Source organism: Haliaeetus albicilla, chromosome 13 (genome assembly GCF_947461875.1).
Source record: "Haliaeetus albicilla chromosome 13, bHalAlb1.1, whole genome shotgun sequence".
In the NCBI taxonomy this organism is placed as follows: Eukaryota; Metazoa; Chordata; class Aves; order Accipitriformes; family Accipitridae; genus Haliaeetus; species Haliaeetus albicilla.
Genome location: NC_091495.1, coordinates 40,022,129 through 40,041,596, shown reverse-complemented (window position 1 = coordinate 40,041,596; position 19,468 = coordinate 40,022,129). Strand labels below are relative to the sequence as shown.

At 44.0% G+C, this 19,468-nt stretch overlaps 1 protein-coding gene across 1 annotated transcript; it reads left to right on the top strand.

Moving 5' to 3' along the window:
* The first annotated feature begins 12,565 nt into the window (after positions 1-12,565).
* On the top strand, positions 12,566-17,486 carry NEFL (neurofilament light chain). Its single transcript, XM_069801057.1, has 4 exons — positions 12,566-13,674; positions 14,417-14,541; positions 15,492-15,811; positions 16,898-17,486. The coding sequence occupies exons 1-4, from the start codon at positions 12,622-12,624 to the stop codon at positions 17,074-17,076; spliced, it is 1,677 nt and encodes a 558-aa protein (XP_069657158.1). The 5' UTR covers positions 12,566-12,621; the 3' UTR covers positions 17,077-17,486.
* The last annotated feature ends 1,982 nt before the right edge of the window (positions 17,487-19,468 follow it).

Here is a 19,468-nt window from a genome sequence, read left to right as displayed (position 1 = left end):
CATAGCTATATACCACTGACTTTAATAACCATCATAGAACAGAAAAGGAGGGAAAAAAAATGACCAAATACTACTGCACGTCCAGACCCACACAACTGAAGCTGCTCTCCTACAGGACATACATATGAAGGTGCACATGGGAAAAGAATCTCATGCTTTGTTTTGACAGTCACCCAAGAGTTGCTCAGTGTGCAAGGGCAGGCAGAGAACTTGATCCCTTCATGCTGACCAGACTGGGAAACCAGGTTCTTCCCACTCCCACTGCAGAAGTGGGCCCAGTTCCTGCAATCTGGACTTGGTGGGGAGAAGCACTTGGTGTCCACAGACACTGCCTTGTAAGTTAGTGCTTGGCAAAGGCACTTTTGTAAGAAAGTGAGGGAGACAAGACCTACGGCTGGTACAAAGCCCACTCTTGTTTGCTCCTCAGCTATTTACTCATGTTCTGCTAGGTTTGTCTTGATTTCTTATCTATTCCCATCCTACTTTTCTATTCCTTATTTAACACCTTCCTCTTGTGTGTTGTTGATTTTTGGGGGAGGGGTAAACGGACTTTTTTCTCCCTCCTCCCCTCACCAAATTTTACCTGGGCCCTTCTCTCAGAACACTTAGGAAAATAAAACCACCTTCCCTGGGAGAAAATTGTTGTGATCTCATGGATACCCCAATGACCTTATTTTGTTGCATCATTTTTGGCTACTTGGGGGAAGAGTTTTATGTAGTATAAACCACAAACACTAGCTCTTGGGGTGAGGTCTGGAGGTGATAATGCCACTGAAAGCTTGTTAACTATATGAAAGCTGGGGCAAAGCAGGCATTGCTGCTGAACGGGAAAGAGGAACCTTGCTTTTACCGGTTCTTTTCTTGCTTGCAGCAGTTAGGCTTCTGGCCAAAGGGAGCGTGGGACATGGTAGCTCCTCCTTTATGCGGGACTCTCCTCCTCTCTCCCTCCCTTCTCCTCTCTCTTTGAAAGTTGGTGCAGTGTTGAACTTTTGCCAGAAACTGGACCTGCTGCAGAAGCAGCAGCTTCCCAGAGGGAGGAGGCAGACTGAGTAATGCTTTCTCTACACTCCTCTTGACAGCAGCTAGTCAAACCATCCCTTCTGCCTCTTCCTTCCCCTCTCTGCTGATAGCAAGCCTCTATCAACCCATAAATTCCCACTACAGAGAAAACAGCACAGGGTCCTACCATCACGTCCCTGCAGTGGCAGGCAGAGGACACTGCCAAGGGCTGATGCAAGAGAGTTTGCTCCCTCCTTTTCCATTTGCAAAAGGTCAAATCCCCCTCTTCCATGTCCCATCCCGCCCTAAGGATGCCCAGAGAAACTTCACTTAAGTTTTTCCCTTGGGCTGCACCTGCCTCTGTTGCTATCCCTGACACACCAGTCCTAGGCCCTTATTAGACCTCACGCAGGTAGATTCCATCTCCTTCCCTGAAAAGTCCAGAAGAAAAAGTTTTTGCTCCCTTTCTGCCCTCCCTTGTCCCCCTAAATTGCAGCTCCATGGGGATAAATTCCTAGCAGGAGGTGCTGGAAGAGTACACGGAGCACCAAACTACTGCAGTCTTCCCCCAGGGAACTGCAAATCCAGAATTAACCCTTCCTTCAGCCTTTTCCTTTCCCACTGTGCCCAGCATTTCTCATTCCACTGCAGGCTGCTCTGAGGCATGGCAAGCTTCCTGAAGGAATTATTTAGGTCAGATTATATGGATAGTAACTCTGCCCCTCAAGGCAAGCCCTAGATGCAGTTGTACAGTCTTGGCCAGGCAAAATGAAATCTGCAATGCGTTTTTTTTGTCTCTGAACACAGCAGCATCAAACCTCCGGGGGCACTGAACTCAATAGCTTGCCTCCTGTCTTGCTCATCAGGCTGCATTACTGTAAGAAATAACTCCTCCCTTTCTCTTTCCTCCCCCTCAGCTATCCCACACATATGCACTTTGAGGAGACAGCCCAAAAATGCACCTTCACCACCTTCACCTCTCTGACTGTGCTGTGCCTACAGATAAAGGCATTTGCTTCCGACCAGCTGTGCAGTGCTGCAGGAGCAGCTGTTTCCAGGGCTGCAAGCTGACAGAACGGCTTCTCTTTCTTCAGCAAAATCTGCAGACTCATAGCACCTAATCAGTTTTCTGAACATCTGATCTCCAGAATTACTGGTCTTAACCTAAACTTCAGATGTTACCAGATGTAAAGATCAAATTCGTTACAGGAATAATCCAGGTTGTGCCGCTTCTCCTTTGCTCAGATTAGTGGAAACAAGAGCACTGTCATGCTTACAAATCACTTGAATAAATACAACAGAAAGAGCATCCCAGACTTACAGAAAGTTACACACGTCCCTAGATGTTGTGGATAATGTGACAACTTCCTCTTTGTTATCTTCATGGACGCACTCAAAAGAAAAAGAAAGATTAAAAATAGGTTGCATGTAGCCACTCTTGAAGTAAAAAAACCAAAAGGAATTAATGAAACTGCTTTCCATGTTGAGCATGCAATGAATATAACAAACAAACTAGGTATCTTTTCCTGAAATCATAAAAAGTTATCTTGAAATCTTTTTCCCAGTACTTCAAAAGCCCAAGTACATATCAGAGCTTGTACAAATGTCTTTACTGAAATCTTTTAAAGCATATTCCTCCGTATGATAACAAACCCCTGTCTTAAGTGATCAAGAAGTGCTACTTCTATGCTTTACTTTTATTGATTATGCCACACATTGTAGAGCCACATCAGTCTCCTAGATACTGCATCTACATAAATTCAGAGAGCGAGCCTGCTTTTAAGCACTCGCAATGTAATTAGGCAAGCAAAAGCGGGAAAGGAAAAATGTTAGCTAGAAATCTGAGGCATCGAAGACTCAGCCTCTAAGGTGTTGCTTTCCAGAGCAAAGGAGCTGCAAATGCATTTCAGGAGTAGTGCCTGACTTGCCCAAGATTACACAAAGCACAAGGATTTCCTTAAATCTGGTTACAACCATTTTTGGTCTGTGTCTATGGACCGTGCATAGACATGTTTTTCTCATGGTATGAGAGGGCTCTTTAGCCCATGAACATAAAGGAAACATTTCCCAACAATACAACAAAAATGTATGCACAAAGGATTGTTCCTCTGAACACAGTGACAGCATATAAACTCTTCATACCATTTCTGAGGTGTCACTGAAAGATGCAATACACTCTTCTTAACGTTACAGTATGTGGTGCAGTAACACAAAGAGGTTAACTGTTTTATCCTGTGGTTTTATCCTTCACCAAGTGAAAATTTCCAGGAATTCCAGTTCAAAGCATGGAACTGGAAGAGATAATCTTCATTGTATTTTTAATGCATGAACTGATGCAAGCGTAGCAACTCAAACTGGCACAAAAACTCCTGGTTTGATGGTTTAGTGAATTACATACTTGAGAACCCTTTGCCACAATCTCTTGTCTTCTCGCCATTTCTTGATCCCATCCATTTTATCATTTCGATACCTGTATACCAGAAAAAGAGCACGGTTGAAGGACATACAACCATTATACTGATGTGCTGTAGGTCAGAGAGCTCTCTCAGCTTTACCAAAGGTCATCCCATCTGCAATCAGGCATAAACCAGGAGGCAGTGAGAATCTAGCTGTAAAACTCTTCACTGCAAACTAACAGCTTTTACACTGCTGCCCAGCTGCATTATTCTGTAGTGCAGACTGCTGTATTGAAAGGTGAAACATGACTTTTCATGTTTGGCTTCAGTATTTGAAATATGCTTATTATAGCTTCACAAACATCCTGTTATGGATTCCACCAACAGAAGCAGAAAAATGGGAGATAAAAGGATATATCTGGCTACCTCATCTTTCCTAATTCTGTCTACTCAGAGCTATTCGCTACAGCACCATCTCAAGTGCTTTATCCTATCTCGTAATAAATGGCCACGTTATTGTCCTTGAAAAGCAAAGTTAATACCATTTTTAGTCAGTTCTGATGGTCGTGTTTGAGAATCAGCAGACCCTTGAAGATTTATCTCTTTTTTTTACTGTAGAGGCCTAGAAACTGCACTTCTTCCAGCTGCTGCAGGAATTTCATCCCAATTGCAACGGATAAACTAGGTAAACCAAATTATCTCCCACACCCTGTTGGTTAATTACTGGGACCAGTGTAAGCCACATTTCACCATTTCTACTGTCAGACAGGAAGCAGACAATCACTTAGAAAGTTAACACTTACAACCATCTGCTCAATAGCCACAGCAGCCCTTTGAGACTTTGGAGTAACTAAAACAAATGACTGACTAGCTTTTGGCAATGCCGAATAAACAGACTGCGACTGGTTAGTTATAGATTCTAAGTGCTTCTGAAGTTGTTATTTCAGTAATACATTTCTTTTATACAAAAGCCAGATTTATGCTGCAAGTTTCTACTAACCTGAGGGCTTTTAAAGGGTCTAAGATAGTGACAATACAAGCGCTGAAAATACTAAACCTGAAAGTCCTTAAGGTCCAGATCTCCAGAAAAACATAGGCTCTGAACTGCTACTGGCATCAATTAAGTATAAAGGAAAGATATACCCTGGGAATAGGATTAGACAGAGGGTAAGACTGTGAACAGAGTTAATGAATGTACATTTAACAAACAAGAAAAATCTGATTATGATGATTAAGCCAACTGAAAAGAATCAGTAAAGACTCACTCCTGTAAACGGTTTGCAAATGCTTAGAAGATACAAACAAATAGTCTGGAACAGCTAAATTTAGCTCACCATTTAAGTTTTTACCACTAGCCACAGAAAGGACTAAGAGCTTATCATCAGGATAGTAGAAATTTTAGAAGACTGAGTATGACAGATCCTGATCTAACCAACCCTCGCCTTCTGTTGCGAGGATCATGGAACGCCTAAAGGTAGAAGGCATTGCTTAGTACCTGCACAGGGCTCCCTGAAACACGTATCATGCTCTAGCTACCAACAGCAAAACAGAGACTATTCCCAGGCTGAGTTGATTCTCCCACACTATGGGACTAACTGTATCTTAGACTTCATAATCATAGAAGGCGATGGCTGTCACATAACATTATAGCTGTTCAGATGTAGTAACGTAAGACAAAAGCCTGGGAGCTTGTCAAAACTCCAAACCCTGAAAAATTATATCTTTTTATTATTCAGCAGTGAAAGACCACAAGATCTGCCTGTGACTCAGTTGCAGGGTTCCAGTTTTGAGCAATTCCCTTTTCACTCCCCAGACTCAAAATGAAAAAAAAAAACAAAACAAAAAACCAAAAACAAAAACCCAAACAAGCAACAGCAGTTTTAATGGAAGTGAAATATTTCTATTTCCCTCAAAAAATTGCACAAACAAATAGAAAAAGCAGCAACTTCTCATCTGCCCTTAGTAGTAGTATCAAGAAAACACTTAAATTCTCACAGCTAATATATGCCATGAGAGCCTCTCAAACACACTGTATAATTTACAATTTAATCTATGCGTTAGAGTGGTGCAAAGCCATTTTCTCTCTAGGAGGAGTAGTGCCAGAGATTAAACCCCTGCAGACCTCTGCAAGTGTTTCAATTAAGTTATATTAGCGTAAAACCAGAGCAAAAGGCTGCATTTCGTATTCTATCCCACATATGCATAAATCCTTGACTATCACCCTTAATAAGCAAATATAACACCAATAATCTGATGCATGCAAGAAGATTTGATGTAGGAAATTAGGTGCACTGGCTGCAGAAGTTTAGTAATTTTTATTCATATACTGCAGAGCTGAGCAACTTCAGCTCACTGCTGTGAAACTTAACCAGTCACCACACTGCAGTACAACAGTGAGACAGTTTTATTGCTCACTTTCCTTCTGTGTTTTATGGTCAGCAGTACCTGCCAGACTATTAAATAATGGGATGCTTATATCTTGCTAAGAAATGCTTGCACATGTGCGTGGGGGAAGATTATACACATACTAAAAGGCAGAGGTGGCTTTGTGTACACCCCACATAAATTTTATTGTTGTATATGCAGCAAGGAGAAAAATCTCTCAAAGGTTTAAAGAATAATTGAGTTATAGGGAAAGTATTCCTCAATTGTTCATCCAAATTCTGTGATCAAAGGAAGAACTTACCCTGGTAATCAGGAATTCAGACTGTGCTTAAATTCCCTGCAGACCACAGATATAAGATCTCTCTGCCTTTTAATTGTGTATGCAGTCCACAAATAAATACTCTTTTTGACCCACATTTTATCTTTGTCATTAATACTGGAAAGTTTTTGGACAGAAATAAGAGTCTCTGACTGCATTATGAGCCTTTCATATGCTCTCAACTGTATTGTAAACGCAGTCTCCTCTCTACTACCCACTGTTATCATCAACAGAACTAACTTCAGTATGTGGACAGCAGAAATGGGAAAACAGGGAAATATTTACACTGCTTGCCTCTGGATATTGCTGCTGATATGAGTATTCAACTTCAAAAATATGAGGGATATGAAATTTCTCCTATTATTATCATCTATAGTTGCTCAAGCACATGTTCTTACAGCATACATCCCTCAAACAAAACTATATATACATAGCTATTTTCACTGAGCATTTAAAACTTTGCAGTAGTCACAGAGCTGGTTTCCCAGAGCAACTCTTTGAGGCATACCAACACTTAGGGTCCACTTTGTCTTTGCTCCTTAATGTTCAGGTAGTTCACTGTACTGATGAGAACGTCTCAAGTCTTTAACCGAGTCCATTACTCAACATGCATGCGTACAGCCTGTAAGTAGAAAACACCACCGTATAATGGCACAGGGAAATTAAGATTTGTAGGCATACATATTCAGCTGCCCCACATATGCATGACACAAGGCATGTAACTCATCTTTTTCTGCAAAAACAATTGTACAAGCTGTAATTTTTCAAAGGAGTTTGAAGGATTCAATGGGAATTGGGCATTCAGAGACATGTGAAAATTCCATTTGAATCATTATGCTTGGTATATATTAGATATGTGGGCAGAGCACTCTGCTTTCAGTCAGCTGAAACAACTGCATTCACTTCAACTTAATACTACTTTGAGAAGGAATCGGGTAAGAACAGTAATTCAGGCACACTGAAGACTGAAAACTATTACAACCACATTGTGAAGAACATTTTAATGTGGTGAAAAGGTTTCCAAGGCAAAAAATAAAAAATATAAGGAGTGACTTAGATAAGCCACTGCAAGGGAAAAAAAAACATGCTAGAGGTTACAAGTGCCAGCGAGGTAAAGAGACGGACATTGATTCTATTGCTTTCTTCCAACCACAGCACGTTACTGCTATGGGATACCTACACGATACATCTATCAGTTGCTCCATGATGTACTGTAAGATCCGATTGACTGATTCCAATCTTGCACAATCCAGTGTAAACCGAATGTTACAACCATTAAGATTGATGAGTTAAAGGTAATGAATACAGAATAAGAATTTCGTTCTCTAACTCACCAAATCATGTGAAAGGCGGGAAAAGGAATCTCTGTTGCAATTCATTAGAAGTTGATTCAGCTGAGAACTGTCACAATTCACAAAAGACCACTTTTCAGGTGACAGCTTTAAGACAGGCAGCCTTAAGTGGCAGGACTTCAGTGAAGCCTACAGCCCAGTGCCAACTTACAACACGCTTCTGATGTGGCCCTCGGTCTCTTGAGTCTAACCCCTTACTTCTCATGTTGGCAGAAGACCCGTTCAAAGCAATGAGACTTTGCAAATGAGTAAATGATCTCTTTCAAAATGGGCTGAGTAGGCTTTTTCAAACCACGTACATTGCTGTGCAGCTGGCAGGGTAGAGGAGTTTTATTTGTCCAAGAACCTTTTTGTTTATGTTTAATTGCTGGAATCAAACAAAAGCAGAACATCTATTTAATTGATTCTGGGAGTTAAGAACTAACCCTTGAAACTGCAAGGAGGAATCTGCCATCAGGTTTTGTGGCCTAGCTTGGAGTCCTGATCCAAAGAGTAAACAAAGCTAATGAACCTTCTAATTAGACATTCATTGATAGAGCTCAGATGAAAGACGTGGCTGGCTGTTTCCTCTGGCTCTTGTAATCAAGAGACAGAACAAACTCAAAGTGAGCAAATTAATGTTACTGTGCGCAGCAGAACAAAATTGGTGTAAGCGATAATAAAATCATAAAAGCTGCTCAGGCTCTTACTATATGTGGCACAAACAAAGCAAATAACTGTTCAAAAGAAGTAAGTTAAGTACTTATTAGCATTTCTTCTGTGTCTTCCAGATACTGCATTTCAGTCCTTGCAGACAAAATTCTGCGTGGGCTTTGAAAATTCATGTTAGTGTTGTCTCATATTAAAAGGGCTGTTGGAATATAGGAAGCAGACTTCCTAAAATGCAAGATTCATTCCAATTCATAAAAGAAAAATGCAGCAGGATTAAGAGAATCAAAGTAGAACAGAGCATTTTCATTTGCACATTTCAATTCAACTCACTCAGAGATTCTGATATCATTTTAGACACATACATAAATTCCTAACTTCAGGACAAGGGAAAGTAAATGGGACCCACTGCTCCTGCTTGTGACTTTCAAATATTCCCCGGATAGGTAGAATATTAGTGACATCCAACAGCAATTCTCAAGTGTGTTCAGCATAGGGTCAGAACTTAAAACCAGCCCAGACAGATGTAGAAATTCTAGCACACATGAGAATAAATCCCAAAGAAATTTCTTCAGGGTTTTCCCCGCTCCTAGAAATCTTAAAGAAAGAAGTAGCTATAAGCACAGAAGGCATTGTAGGGCAACTCCAAAATCCTTAACCAGACTTTTCTGAGATGTAGCTCCCAGGGGCTCTGATGAGAATTCTCTTTTGCAGTTTTTGCAACTCACGTCTCTGTGGTAAGATCAATAAAAGGACCTATAGGGACAGCTGAGCCGTAGGCATGCTCTACTGCATTCCCGTAGCACTAAATACTGGCACAAAGTGTTGACTGCTACAATGGACCTGTTCCAGCTCTCCCCTTTCTCCTTCAGAACTGCTCTGATCAATCTTATCAATAAAAATCAATCAATCCATAAAACATGGTGCCACTGAATGCCAATATGTTACTTTTTAAATCTGCAGTAAATTTATAAACCATTACAGAACACTGGGAAAGGAAATGCCTTAATCATACTTTACTGTGCATAGTATCTCTAAGGTGCCTGTTTTTCTGAGTATAGGTACCATGCATAGATCAGCTCCTACGACCTCATTTTATATACTGTATAAAAAAATATGACGCCGTGCAACACATCAGAGCTACATAACATTTGCAACAGCGGGAGTGCCTGATTCCCCACTCTCTCAAAGCTGTGCCTTTATGGAGTAGAAACAATAACAAAAGAAAAAAAGGTATGAACAACGCTTTTGCTTTTCTGACTTAAGTCTGCTCAATTTTATGCTCCTGAAATAAGACCAGGAGCAGACAGTGCAGACTTCATTCTGCCATCCACCTCAACCCCAAACGTACTTGTTACACTTTCTGCTGAGGAAACCATTCTATGATGGAGGGAAAAAAAAAGGGAAACCCCAATAGACTTCAATGCCCAAGTGTTTTGCAGCATAGAGCAATTTTCACTGACTCTGGTTGTATTCAAGTAACTTCTTGGTGCTCAGTGAGGCCCTAGCACAGGGCCTAGACCTAAACTCTTTCTTGAGGAAATGCCATTCCTAGACTGAGTACATGCTAATTACGTAGTAGGTAGCAGAGGAAAATGTACAGACAGGAAGGTATTTTCATGGAGTTGCTTGCTTTGCTTATGCAGCAATAGTATGTGACTGCACACCTGCCATTTTAGCACGTCACTACTATTATTTCTGTATCATTCATCATGATAATCCATATTATTTAGGTCAGCCAGCCTAGGGGAGGTTTTCAAGGGATGAACCTGGACTTGGGGTTCTTCTAACCTGAAGTTTGCGTTAGATGAAATCACAACACTCACAATTAACTAAAACAGCAAGAGAGCAGCTTTAGCTTCAGGACATGGAAAGGGACATAATGCTAAGCTGCTGGGTGACTCAGCTCATCTCTAGTGACTGCCTGCCTGCTTTTTTCGATGCAGTCTTAAACAAAAATGAGACAAATGGCACAGACCATTTCATTCTAGTTGGAAGCCAGTCTTTATTCCGTTCCTCTGTTCACTACTACTTCAATGATTTTTCTAACAATAACATATCAAGGGGAGAGATTATACTCTGCATTATGGCAAAAAGCAACAAAAGGGAGACAAAGAGAATGGGGAAATCAGAGTCAGCACTACCTTATACCTGGAAATACAAGTTTCCAAAGCAGGATGCCTTCAGTAGTAGCTTTCTTTTCGTTATAGTAGCAAAGCTTCATCCTTACCTCTGAGTCACACTGAAACTCAACACTGCAGGGCTGTCTGCAGACATACTTTCCCATCTTCTGGCACACACTGCTGGCAGAGAGGAAGGGGTTTCCTGCTCATTTTCCCTCTCTAAAAAAATATGAGAAAGAATATTAACAGCCTACAATTACAAAGCTTATTTTCCTGGGATATGAAGTGCAGCTATTTTTAGAAGCTGAGGTATATTCATTTATTAATACACAGTATAATAAACAATACGATTAATAATTAAATCTTATGCTCAAATTGAATGTAGGGGAGATTAGCATAAATCCATTGGCATGAAACAAGGTATTCCAGTTTGCATTACTTGAGTATCCCAGACCAATTTGTGTTTAGAAGCTCACTGAACCTCTGGCCAAGCCCCCTGTGCATCTTTCCATCTGCGATAATGTCTATATTGCTCATTTCTTCCCGGGGTGCTCTGCAAGCCACACAAGCTACCTCTTTGGGGCAAAAGACAAAACCAATCTCTGTTAAAGCTAAAATGTATTAGCACACAAAACTAAACCTGTGCTGCTATACTTTGCATATTCAGTGCCTGAATAATGGATAGCTGTTCTAACATGCATGAATGCAATTGCTATGGAAATTTAAATCACAAATTTTGAATAAAATTTTGAGCAGAAGCCTCACTTGCAGTGCTTATAAATCAAGAGCGATTCCATTGATCTTCAGGGGGATGCTTTAGATTTGCAAAGTAACATCTCTCATCAGCTCTACTGTGATATAGTGACGCATAAGCCTTTACTAGCTCTTAGTATAGTTCATTCCATCTAGCATGAGCTCAGATGAAAAAAACAGACTGCAGCTTTGTACCTCTGATGAGCCATTGCCCCTCACAGCTTAATATCCCTCATATTCAAGTACCCTGAAACATACGGAAACGACACCACACAACAGGTAACGTTCTGTTTGAGATCACTAGAAGATAGTAGGAAACATGATAAAGTCAACCCCACTCTACCTTCCGTAGATGACTGGTATTAAGCAAACACCTTTGTGCCAGAACTACTTAAGCACCATTGCAATTAGTGACAGGCATACAGATTAATTTATGCATGTTACTAATTCCTTCCCCTTTCTTTAGGAAGCAACAAGCATTTTTGCGGTATCTCTCTCTTAATAAACGTCCCCCAACCCGCGCCTACATTTATTCCTTCCTCAAGAAAACTTTGAAGAGTTTGGTTTGTAATATATTTTCCCTTCTGACTCTGAAAGACAAATTATCGTTGCCTTTTTGAGCATCCAGTGAAGTCTGTGCTCACTACATTCCCCGCTTGCTTCTGATAAATCTCTACTATGTAAATACTGCTTTGTTTTAATCAACCAGTGGCTAATAATCTGGGTGAGACATAGCTGCGATGCTGCTGTCCAGCTTTAGTCTCTGGATTAGCCAGATTAGGCAAGGATAAACATTCAGTCTCCATAGTCCAAGTCTCAGACAGACTTGCCTCTGGAGAGTTTCAAGAATGGAGGAAGCAAAGCTAGGTAACTAGATATTAATGTATTCTGTTAGGACTGCAAACCACGCGCCATATTTGTTTCTGCATTCACGTCATTACCTGGTTGTTAGGAACCACTTGCAACAAAGGACACGGCCAGGGCAGCGAGAACTCGAAGAGCACACACACCTTGCGAAAACCGCCAATCGAAGGAGAAAAACATGCTCTTTACATAGGCGGTCTTAGGGTTCTGAGGTGCAGCGAGGGCTGCGCGCACCCCAGCCTCGCTGAGGCACCGGGCCTCCCTGAGACCCCCGCCACGACCTCCCCAGGGCTTCTGCCAGGGGGGCTTGTGGGGAAGCGGGGGATGAGGAGAGAGGGGTGTTACGCGCAGCCTGGCAGGTTCGGGGGGGGGGGGGGCACCAGCTAGGCCTGAGGCGAGGTGGGCCCCAAGTAGGCCCGAAGGGGGGCCCGAGAGAAGCCCCCGGCGAGCCCGAAGCGGGCCTGAGGCGAGGACGATGCCCAAGGCGCTTCCGACGGGGCCACGCCAGCACAAGCTGACAGGGAGCACCCACCAGCCCGCCTCGCCACAGCCCGCCCTGAGGCGCGGAGCTACGCGAGGGACGGCGCGGGCCGTACCGCGGCGCGAGCCGTACCTCAGCGCGGCGCGGGCCGTACCTCAGCGCGGCGCCGCCCCGCCCCGCCCGGCGGCTGCGCCCGCCCGCCCTCCCCGCCGATAAATAGGGGCGGTCGGGCGGCGCCGGTCCGCAGAGCAGCCGCTGGCAGCCTCTCCCCCTTCCCCTCCCGCCCAGCCTTCCCGCAGCCATGAGCTCGTACGGCTACGACCCGTTCTTCCCCTCCTACAAGCGGCGGTACGCCGAGAGCCCGCGGCTCCACGTCTCGGCGATGCGTAGCGGCGGCGGCTACAGCTCGGCGCGCTCGGCGTACTCCAGCCTGTCGGCGCCCGTCTCCTCGGTGTCGGTGCGGCGCAGTTACGCCGCGTCCAGCGCCTCGGGCTCCCTCCTGCACTCGGTGGACAGCCTCGACCTGAGCCAGGTGGCGGCCATCAGCAACGACCTCAAGTCCATCCGCAGCCAGGAGCGGGCGCAGCTGCAGGACCTCAACGACCGCTTCGCCTGCTTCATCGAGCGGGTGCACGAGCTGGAGCAGCAGAACAAGGTGCTGGAGGCCGAGCTGCTGGTGCTGCGGCAGAAGCACGCCGAGCCCTCCCGCTTCCGCGCCCTCTACGAGCAGGAGATCCGCGAGCTGCGCCTGGCGGCCGAGGAGGCGACGAGCGAGAAGCAGGCGCTGCAGGGCGAGCGGGAGAGCCTGGAGGAGACGCTGCGCGGGCTGCAGGCGCGCTACGAGGAGGAGGTGCTGAGCCGGGAGGACGCGGAGGCGCGGCTGCTGGAGGTGCGGAAGGGCGCGGACGAGGCGGCGCTGGCGCGGGCGGAGCTGGAGAAGCGGGTGGACAGCCTGCTGGACGAGCTGGCCTTCCTCAAGAAGGTGCATGAGGAGGAGCTGGCGGAGCTGCAGGCGCAGATCCAGTACGCGCACCTCTCCGTGGAGATGGACGTGTCGGCCAAGCCCGACCTCTCGGCCGCCCTGCGCGACATCCGCGCCCAGTACGAGAAGCTGGCGGCCCGCAACATGCAGAACGCCGAGGAGTGGTTCCGCAGCCGCTTCACCGTCCTCAGCGAGAGCGCCGCCAAGAACACCGACGCCGTCCGCGCCGCCAAGGACGAGGTCTCCGAGAGCCGCCGCCTGCTCAAGGCCAAGACGCTGGAGATCGAGGCCACCCGCGGCATGAACGAGGCGCTGGAGAAGCAGCTGCAGGAGCTGGAAGAGAAGCAGAGCGCCGACATCTCCGCCCTGCAGGTGAGGGGCGGGGGGGGGGGGGGCATCGCTTCTGGCTCACGGCGCTGCGGCACGCCGGGCATCGTTCGGCTGCGTGCCCCTAAGTCCTGAGCCGTGTCGCCCTGGAAAAAGGCATATCATTAAGCTAAAACAGGAAAAAGCACGTAGAGGCTTGAAACAAAACGAGTTTCGTGCCTGCTTTAGTCCTTGGGTGGCAGAAAACCGGGCTCGTAAGGTTGAATAGGGATGGAAGAGCAGGGTGTGGGTACGAGGTGTTGGTCCTCACGTAGCGGAAAACTGAGCTTTTAAATAGGGATGGAATAGCAGGGTGTGGGTACAGGGGTGTTTGGTCCTCACACAGCAGAAAACAGGGCTCTTGACATTAAATAGGGATGGAATAACAGGGTGTGGGTATGGGGGTGTTTGGTCCTCGCATAGCAGAAAACTGAGCTCTTAAATAAGGATAGAATAGCAGGGTGTGGGTACAGGGGTGTTTAGTCTTCACACAGCAGAAAACAGGGCTCTTGACATTAAATAAGGATGGAAGAGCAGGGAGCGGGTATAGGGGTGGGAAAACCCTGCCAGGGAAGGTGGGGTTTGGTAAATGGTGCCCTTCTGGCTGAGGGTGGAGTTGGAGACATTCGCTTTCTGTCTGCGAGAGCAAGATTAAGTTAATAGGATTGGAGAAATTCCTTGCAAGATGTTACTGCTAGACATGGAGGAATTAAGAATTTTACCCTGTCGATATTGTTACTTCCAACAGGATACAATCAACAAATTAGAGAACGAGCTGAGAACCACGAAGAGTGAAATGGCTCGGTATTTGAAGGAATATCAAGATCTGCTCAATGTGAAAATGGCCCTGGACATCGAAATCGCAGCGTATAGGTAGGATGGGGGGAAGGTTTTAGTAAGGAATCAGGTTCCCGTTCTCTCTTCAAGAGAATTCATTCTATCTATCATTCCTCCAGCAGAAATTTCCATAGATAAGTGTCAGTTTAATCAGGTCTTCTCCATTGTCTTGCTATTGGAAGAAGCAGTGCTTTTGAGGTAAAATACTTGCTTAAAGCAAAATCTTCAGTGGAGCAAACCTAAGCGAGTATAATGGTGTGTATGTATATGCATACAGAACTCTTAGCTCAGCAATATATGGTCTCAGTTCTCCATCTTTACAGATAAAAATACCTGTTCTTTACATACAGTGAAGAGATTTTGTGTCAGTGGAACTTCTTAATACAGATGGCTGTGCCCTCAAAATTGGAAGCCTCTTACATGCTTTTAAGAATGGGCTTTGCTTCCAGCTCACAGAAGCAATCTCCTGCAAAGCAAATATTTTACAGCAGAATTGCTTTTAAATAGCTGTTTAATATTAGTTTTGTCCCAGATACTGTTAGAAACAGCAAATGCTGATACAGAATTTCCATGAATGCCACAAGGGGGAATATTGAGAAAGTGACTATAAACCCTGTCTAATAGCCGAACATAACATCAAATTGTTAGATCTGCATCGTTCTCTGCAACCCTACAGGTTACCAATATACAATTCTAACCTCACCTGCTATAGGAACCTAATCCTAGAGAATTTTTCCCCATTATTTCTTCTAACAAGGAAAAGTATTAATTCACCAGTAATGCACACATCTGAAACAATTTTTTCCAAGAAGATAGGGTAGCATTGCCACATAGTTATTTATTATAGGCTAGTTTTTGCACTCCTAAGTATGCAGTTTCTAGGGCTTGTGCTGCTCAAAACATCATAGTATCTCAGTCCTTAGCTGAATCTGCTGAATACTGCTGCAGCACAACTAAGTCATTTCTGCTTGGTTTTTGTCTGCTAGGAAACTGCTGGAAGGTGAAGAGACCCGACTCAGTTTCACTAGTGTTGGAAGCATCACCAGTGGCTACACCCAGACTGCCCCGACTTTTGGCAGGTCTGCCTACAGCGGTCTCCAGTCCAGCTCCTACCTGATGACAACCCGTTCCTTCCCCACATACTACTCCAGTCACGTTCAGGAAGAGCAGATTGAAATAGAGGAAACAATTGAGGCTGCTAAAGTGGCAGAAGCCAAGGCAGCACCTGCAGAAGAAGGTGAGGAGGAAGAGAAAGAGGAAGGTGAGGAAGAAGCAGGAGGTGAAGAGGCTGAACAAGAGGAGGAAGGTACTTATAGTTACTTTCAAATCCCTCTCTTTCATGCTTCACCCTGCTCATACAGGGTAAAACCCAGAAATCCTGAGGACTAAGTCTAATGATTAGACCTCTCTCCTTGTCTGCTCACGTGAGCAGAGGATCATGGGATTAAGCACACAGCATTTAAGCAGGAAAGCCTGAACATTGAATGGAAGATAAGGTAAACATTCAATATCAGGTGGATTGTAGGACTGATTATATTCCCTTGGAAATCACTGGGTGGGTTTTTTTCCATTCAAGTTTCCAAAACCAAGAATGATAATACTTCAACAGCATGTAATATTATATTCATGCAGCAGCAAACAGTACTTGGCTATTACAGGCATCCTCAGAAAGAAGGGACGAGGACATCCTGGGCGAAATACGAATTTCCAGAGAGTAGCCTGTGATAATAGGAACATCAGCTGATGTCTGTGGATGTAACTGTTGGGTTCAGTGGATAGCAATATCTATTGCCTGAGGTCTAGGTAGTTTTCTTGTTCAAGCAAAGTATATGCCACTTCCTTGCTGCACCATAATTTATTTGCCAGACTCTCATTTTAAAGAAAATGAGAAGGAATATGATCCAGGGTTGCTTTTCCCAACTTCAGCTGCATAGCCCTGAAGGATTTAACCTAAACATACCTGAAATGCATTGGTTGCCATTGAGCTATTCTAGGAGTTTATTAGTGTAAAGATTAATTATAATGAAATGATAGCTAAAGAGCCAATTGGAGAGCAATGGCAAGATTCCATTTTGGACTCAAGCCTTTGGATAAGGCTTAAAGCAATGAGTCCAGAGTCAATATTTTTCAAGGCCATGATTTTGAAAAGACCTGTAAAGTGTTTCACTCCCTCTGAAATCTAGGATAAGCTGGTTGTGTAGTTTTGTTGTTCTGCCTTGCAAGTCCCAGATAAATGTCCCTGCTTTCATGCAAAATCAGTTGCCAGCCCCATCATGTTTAGCTGGCTGCCATCCAAATGTGTTGGGTTGAAGGGTGCAGGTGTGCTGGCTCCCCTTAAATTGGGATTAGGAACAGTACGTATATGTGAAATACTTCTTTTTGTCTTTCAAAGGTGCTAAAGAAGAATCTGAAGAAGCCAAAGAGGGTGAGGAAGAGGAAGGAGAAGGGGAAGAAACAGCAGCTGAAGAAGGGGAGGAGTCTCAGGAAGCTGCTGAGGAAACTGGTGAGGAGGAGAAGGAAGAGAAAGAAGCAGCAGGAAAGGAAGAGAGTGAAGTGAAGAAGAAGGCTTGATTTTTAGGCAGTCTACCTTTCTCATCAGGTCAACAGAGTAAAAGATGATTGACTGAGCTAAAATTGCAGTCTCACATATTTAATTCAGTGACCACTGAGGTTTAAAGTTAATGATCTATGATGTTTCTCTCTGTGCAGAGTATCAGTATGCTTGCAGAGCACCCACTGGCTTGCTCCCTGAATGCCGCATGGTCTACACGTATGAATTCAGGGGTTATGTCTTTCTTGGGTGATTCAGAACCTTAAAATTTAAAATGGGGGGAAAAAAAAAAATAAGTCATGGGAATGAAAGTTATCTTTAACTTGCATTTAAAATAATTATGGAAACCTTGGGTGGGTAAAATAACGGAGGCTTCAATAAGTATGTGCAATAAAGCTAGTCAATAAAGTTACAGAAATGCTTACACTGATTCCTTGTACGTGTCATGTGTCACTAATGCACTTAAGAGGTTGACAAAGTGGTGTATCACATCCATCTTTCAAGCCTGTGTAACCAGGATATGGGATACTGGTTTCTGTCTCTAGCTGATATGCTTGGGGGACTAGTAGGTGGGCAAAATTTCTTGATGGGGCTGTAAAATTTCACATGGAAAGCTTGCAATGGTAAAAATACACTGGTGTCCAAATGCGCTGTTAGCTTTGTGGTGGGTCTCACTGGGCTGTTGTATGCATGCAAGCACAAGCTCCTTTTACCTTTTGGAAAAAGAAGAAATTTTAACAAACCAATACAGAAGCCAAACACAGGCGTGGCTGTTAGACATTGAACAACTTCCTACCAATGTTTGACAAATCAGTGATGAAAGAATGATGGGATGTGGCTAAGACTTGGAGCAATGTCTGAATATTAAAAAAAAAAAAAGCTGTGGTGAGGTGTTAAGAAGGAAGGACAATGTAGGGTGAATTCTCTTTGCTACTTGAATGAGCTGCCTTTCCAGGGTGCTGTCTTAAAGTCAGTCCACTATGGACTGAAGAGGCTCATTTTCTTCTGAGAATTTGTCAGGACCTTTTAAAATTTTGAGTGTGAGCTAAAGAAAGGTCTGATCTGTGATTGGGCATGAAATAGGAACAGCTGAAACAGCAGCAAAGCCTGGCAATTCTGAAAGCAATGTTAATGTCCTGTGGTCTGAGCCTACTTATTTTCAGTTAGCTGAAGTTGGTGCATAAAGTTAAACCTTGTGCTAAGGGCAAGTACTAGACAAGTGCTGCACATTAAACCATTTTAAATAAACCCATGGAAGCCCATCTTAAAACAGGCATTACATGGCTGCACTAAAATTTTTCACAGTCTCATGTAGCTAGATGGATTTTTGCATAGGATTTGAGGGTAACTTTAAATTTTGTCCACTGACTTCATGGTATCAGTTGATTTGCATTGGTTCTCCTTGATGGCTCTGTTCAGAGAGAAAGGAAGTGTCCTTTTGTACAAATTTTAGGTGTGTTCCAAAAGCACCTGCCCTTTCAGTGTTGGAAGAGTTATAAAGAAGATGATGGATGAGGTAAGCACTTAAAACAATTCTTCCCTTCTGTGTTCCCAGGAAAAACAGCAGGAGAAAGAAAAAGCAGCTTTGGTAAAAACATTCAGGAAACAGAGCTTGTATGCATATGTAATAATTCCAGCATAATTTCCAAATGCTTAACGTCCCTCACCCCCACCCCCTGCCACTTTCTTGAGGTTTTTGGTGCTTTTGAGAACCAGAAGACAAGACAATTAATTTTCCCTTTCTTCAACATCTCTTAAGTCTTTCTTTTCACATTTCCCTTCTGCTTTTAATGGAGATTTTTCTACAGATGTTTATGCAGACTTATTCTTACAGAGCAGATTTTGTCTTCTATCTCCAGGAAAACGGTGGTGAGCCATGGGGGGTACTTGCAGTACTATGGGCCAGAGACTCAACTATGTTGTTTGCTCAGCACTTCTTTTAAAAGCTATCGATGGGGTTGCAGGACAGCTGCTCCTTTTGGTATGTGATACCCTTAGTTCAAACAGCAGAATACTGAGTCTGGGAGATGGCAGTTGGAAATTCACCTAAGTGCCCTATCAGAAAACTCTTGGTGTGGCATCTCAGTTGGGAGAGAGGTTCTGCTCGTACAGAGCAAAAACCCCGTTATACACCAGATCAGAACTCATCACAGCCATTAAAGCCAAGCCACTGTTAAACGGTTTGGTGTATATTAAACCACTGCCCCATCCTGCCTTTTTGCAAGCGCTCTGAGCTCCTTTTAACTTTTCAGTACCTGATTTTGCCGCCTCTTTCGTGTCTCTTTTTGTAGATAAACTCCTCCTTCATTCAGTTCTTTGTAACCCTTTCTCTTCTGGGAAGCGATACAGCTTGCAGCTCTCCAGGGTGTTGCAACCAGACTGCTGGGGATGCTCTCAAACCAGCACACTTAG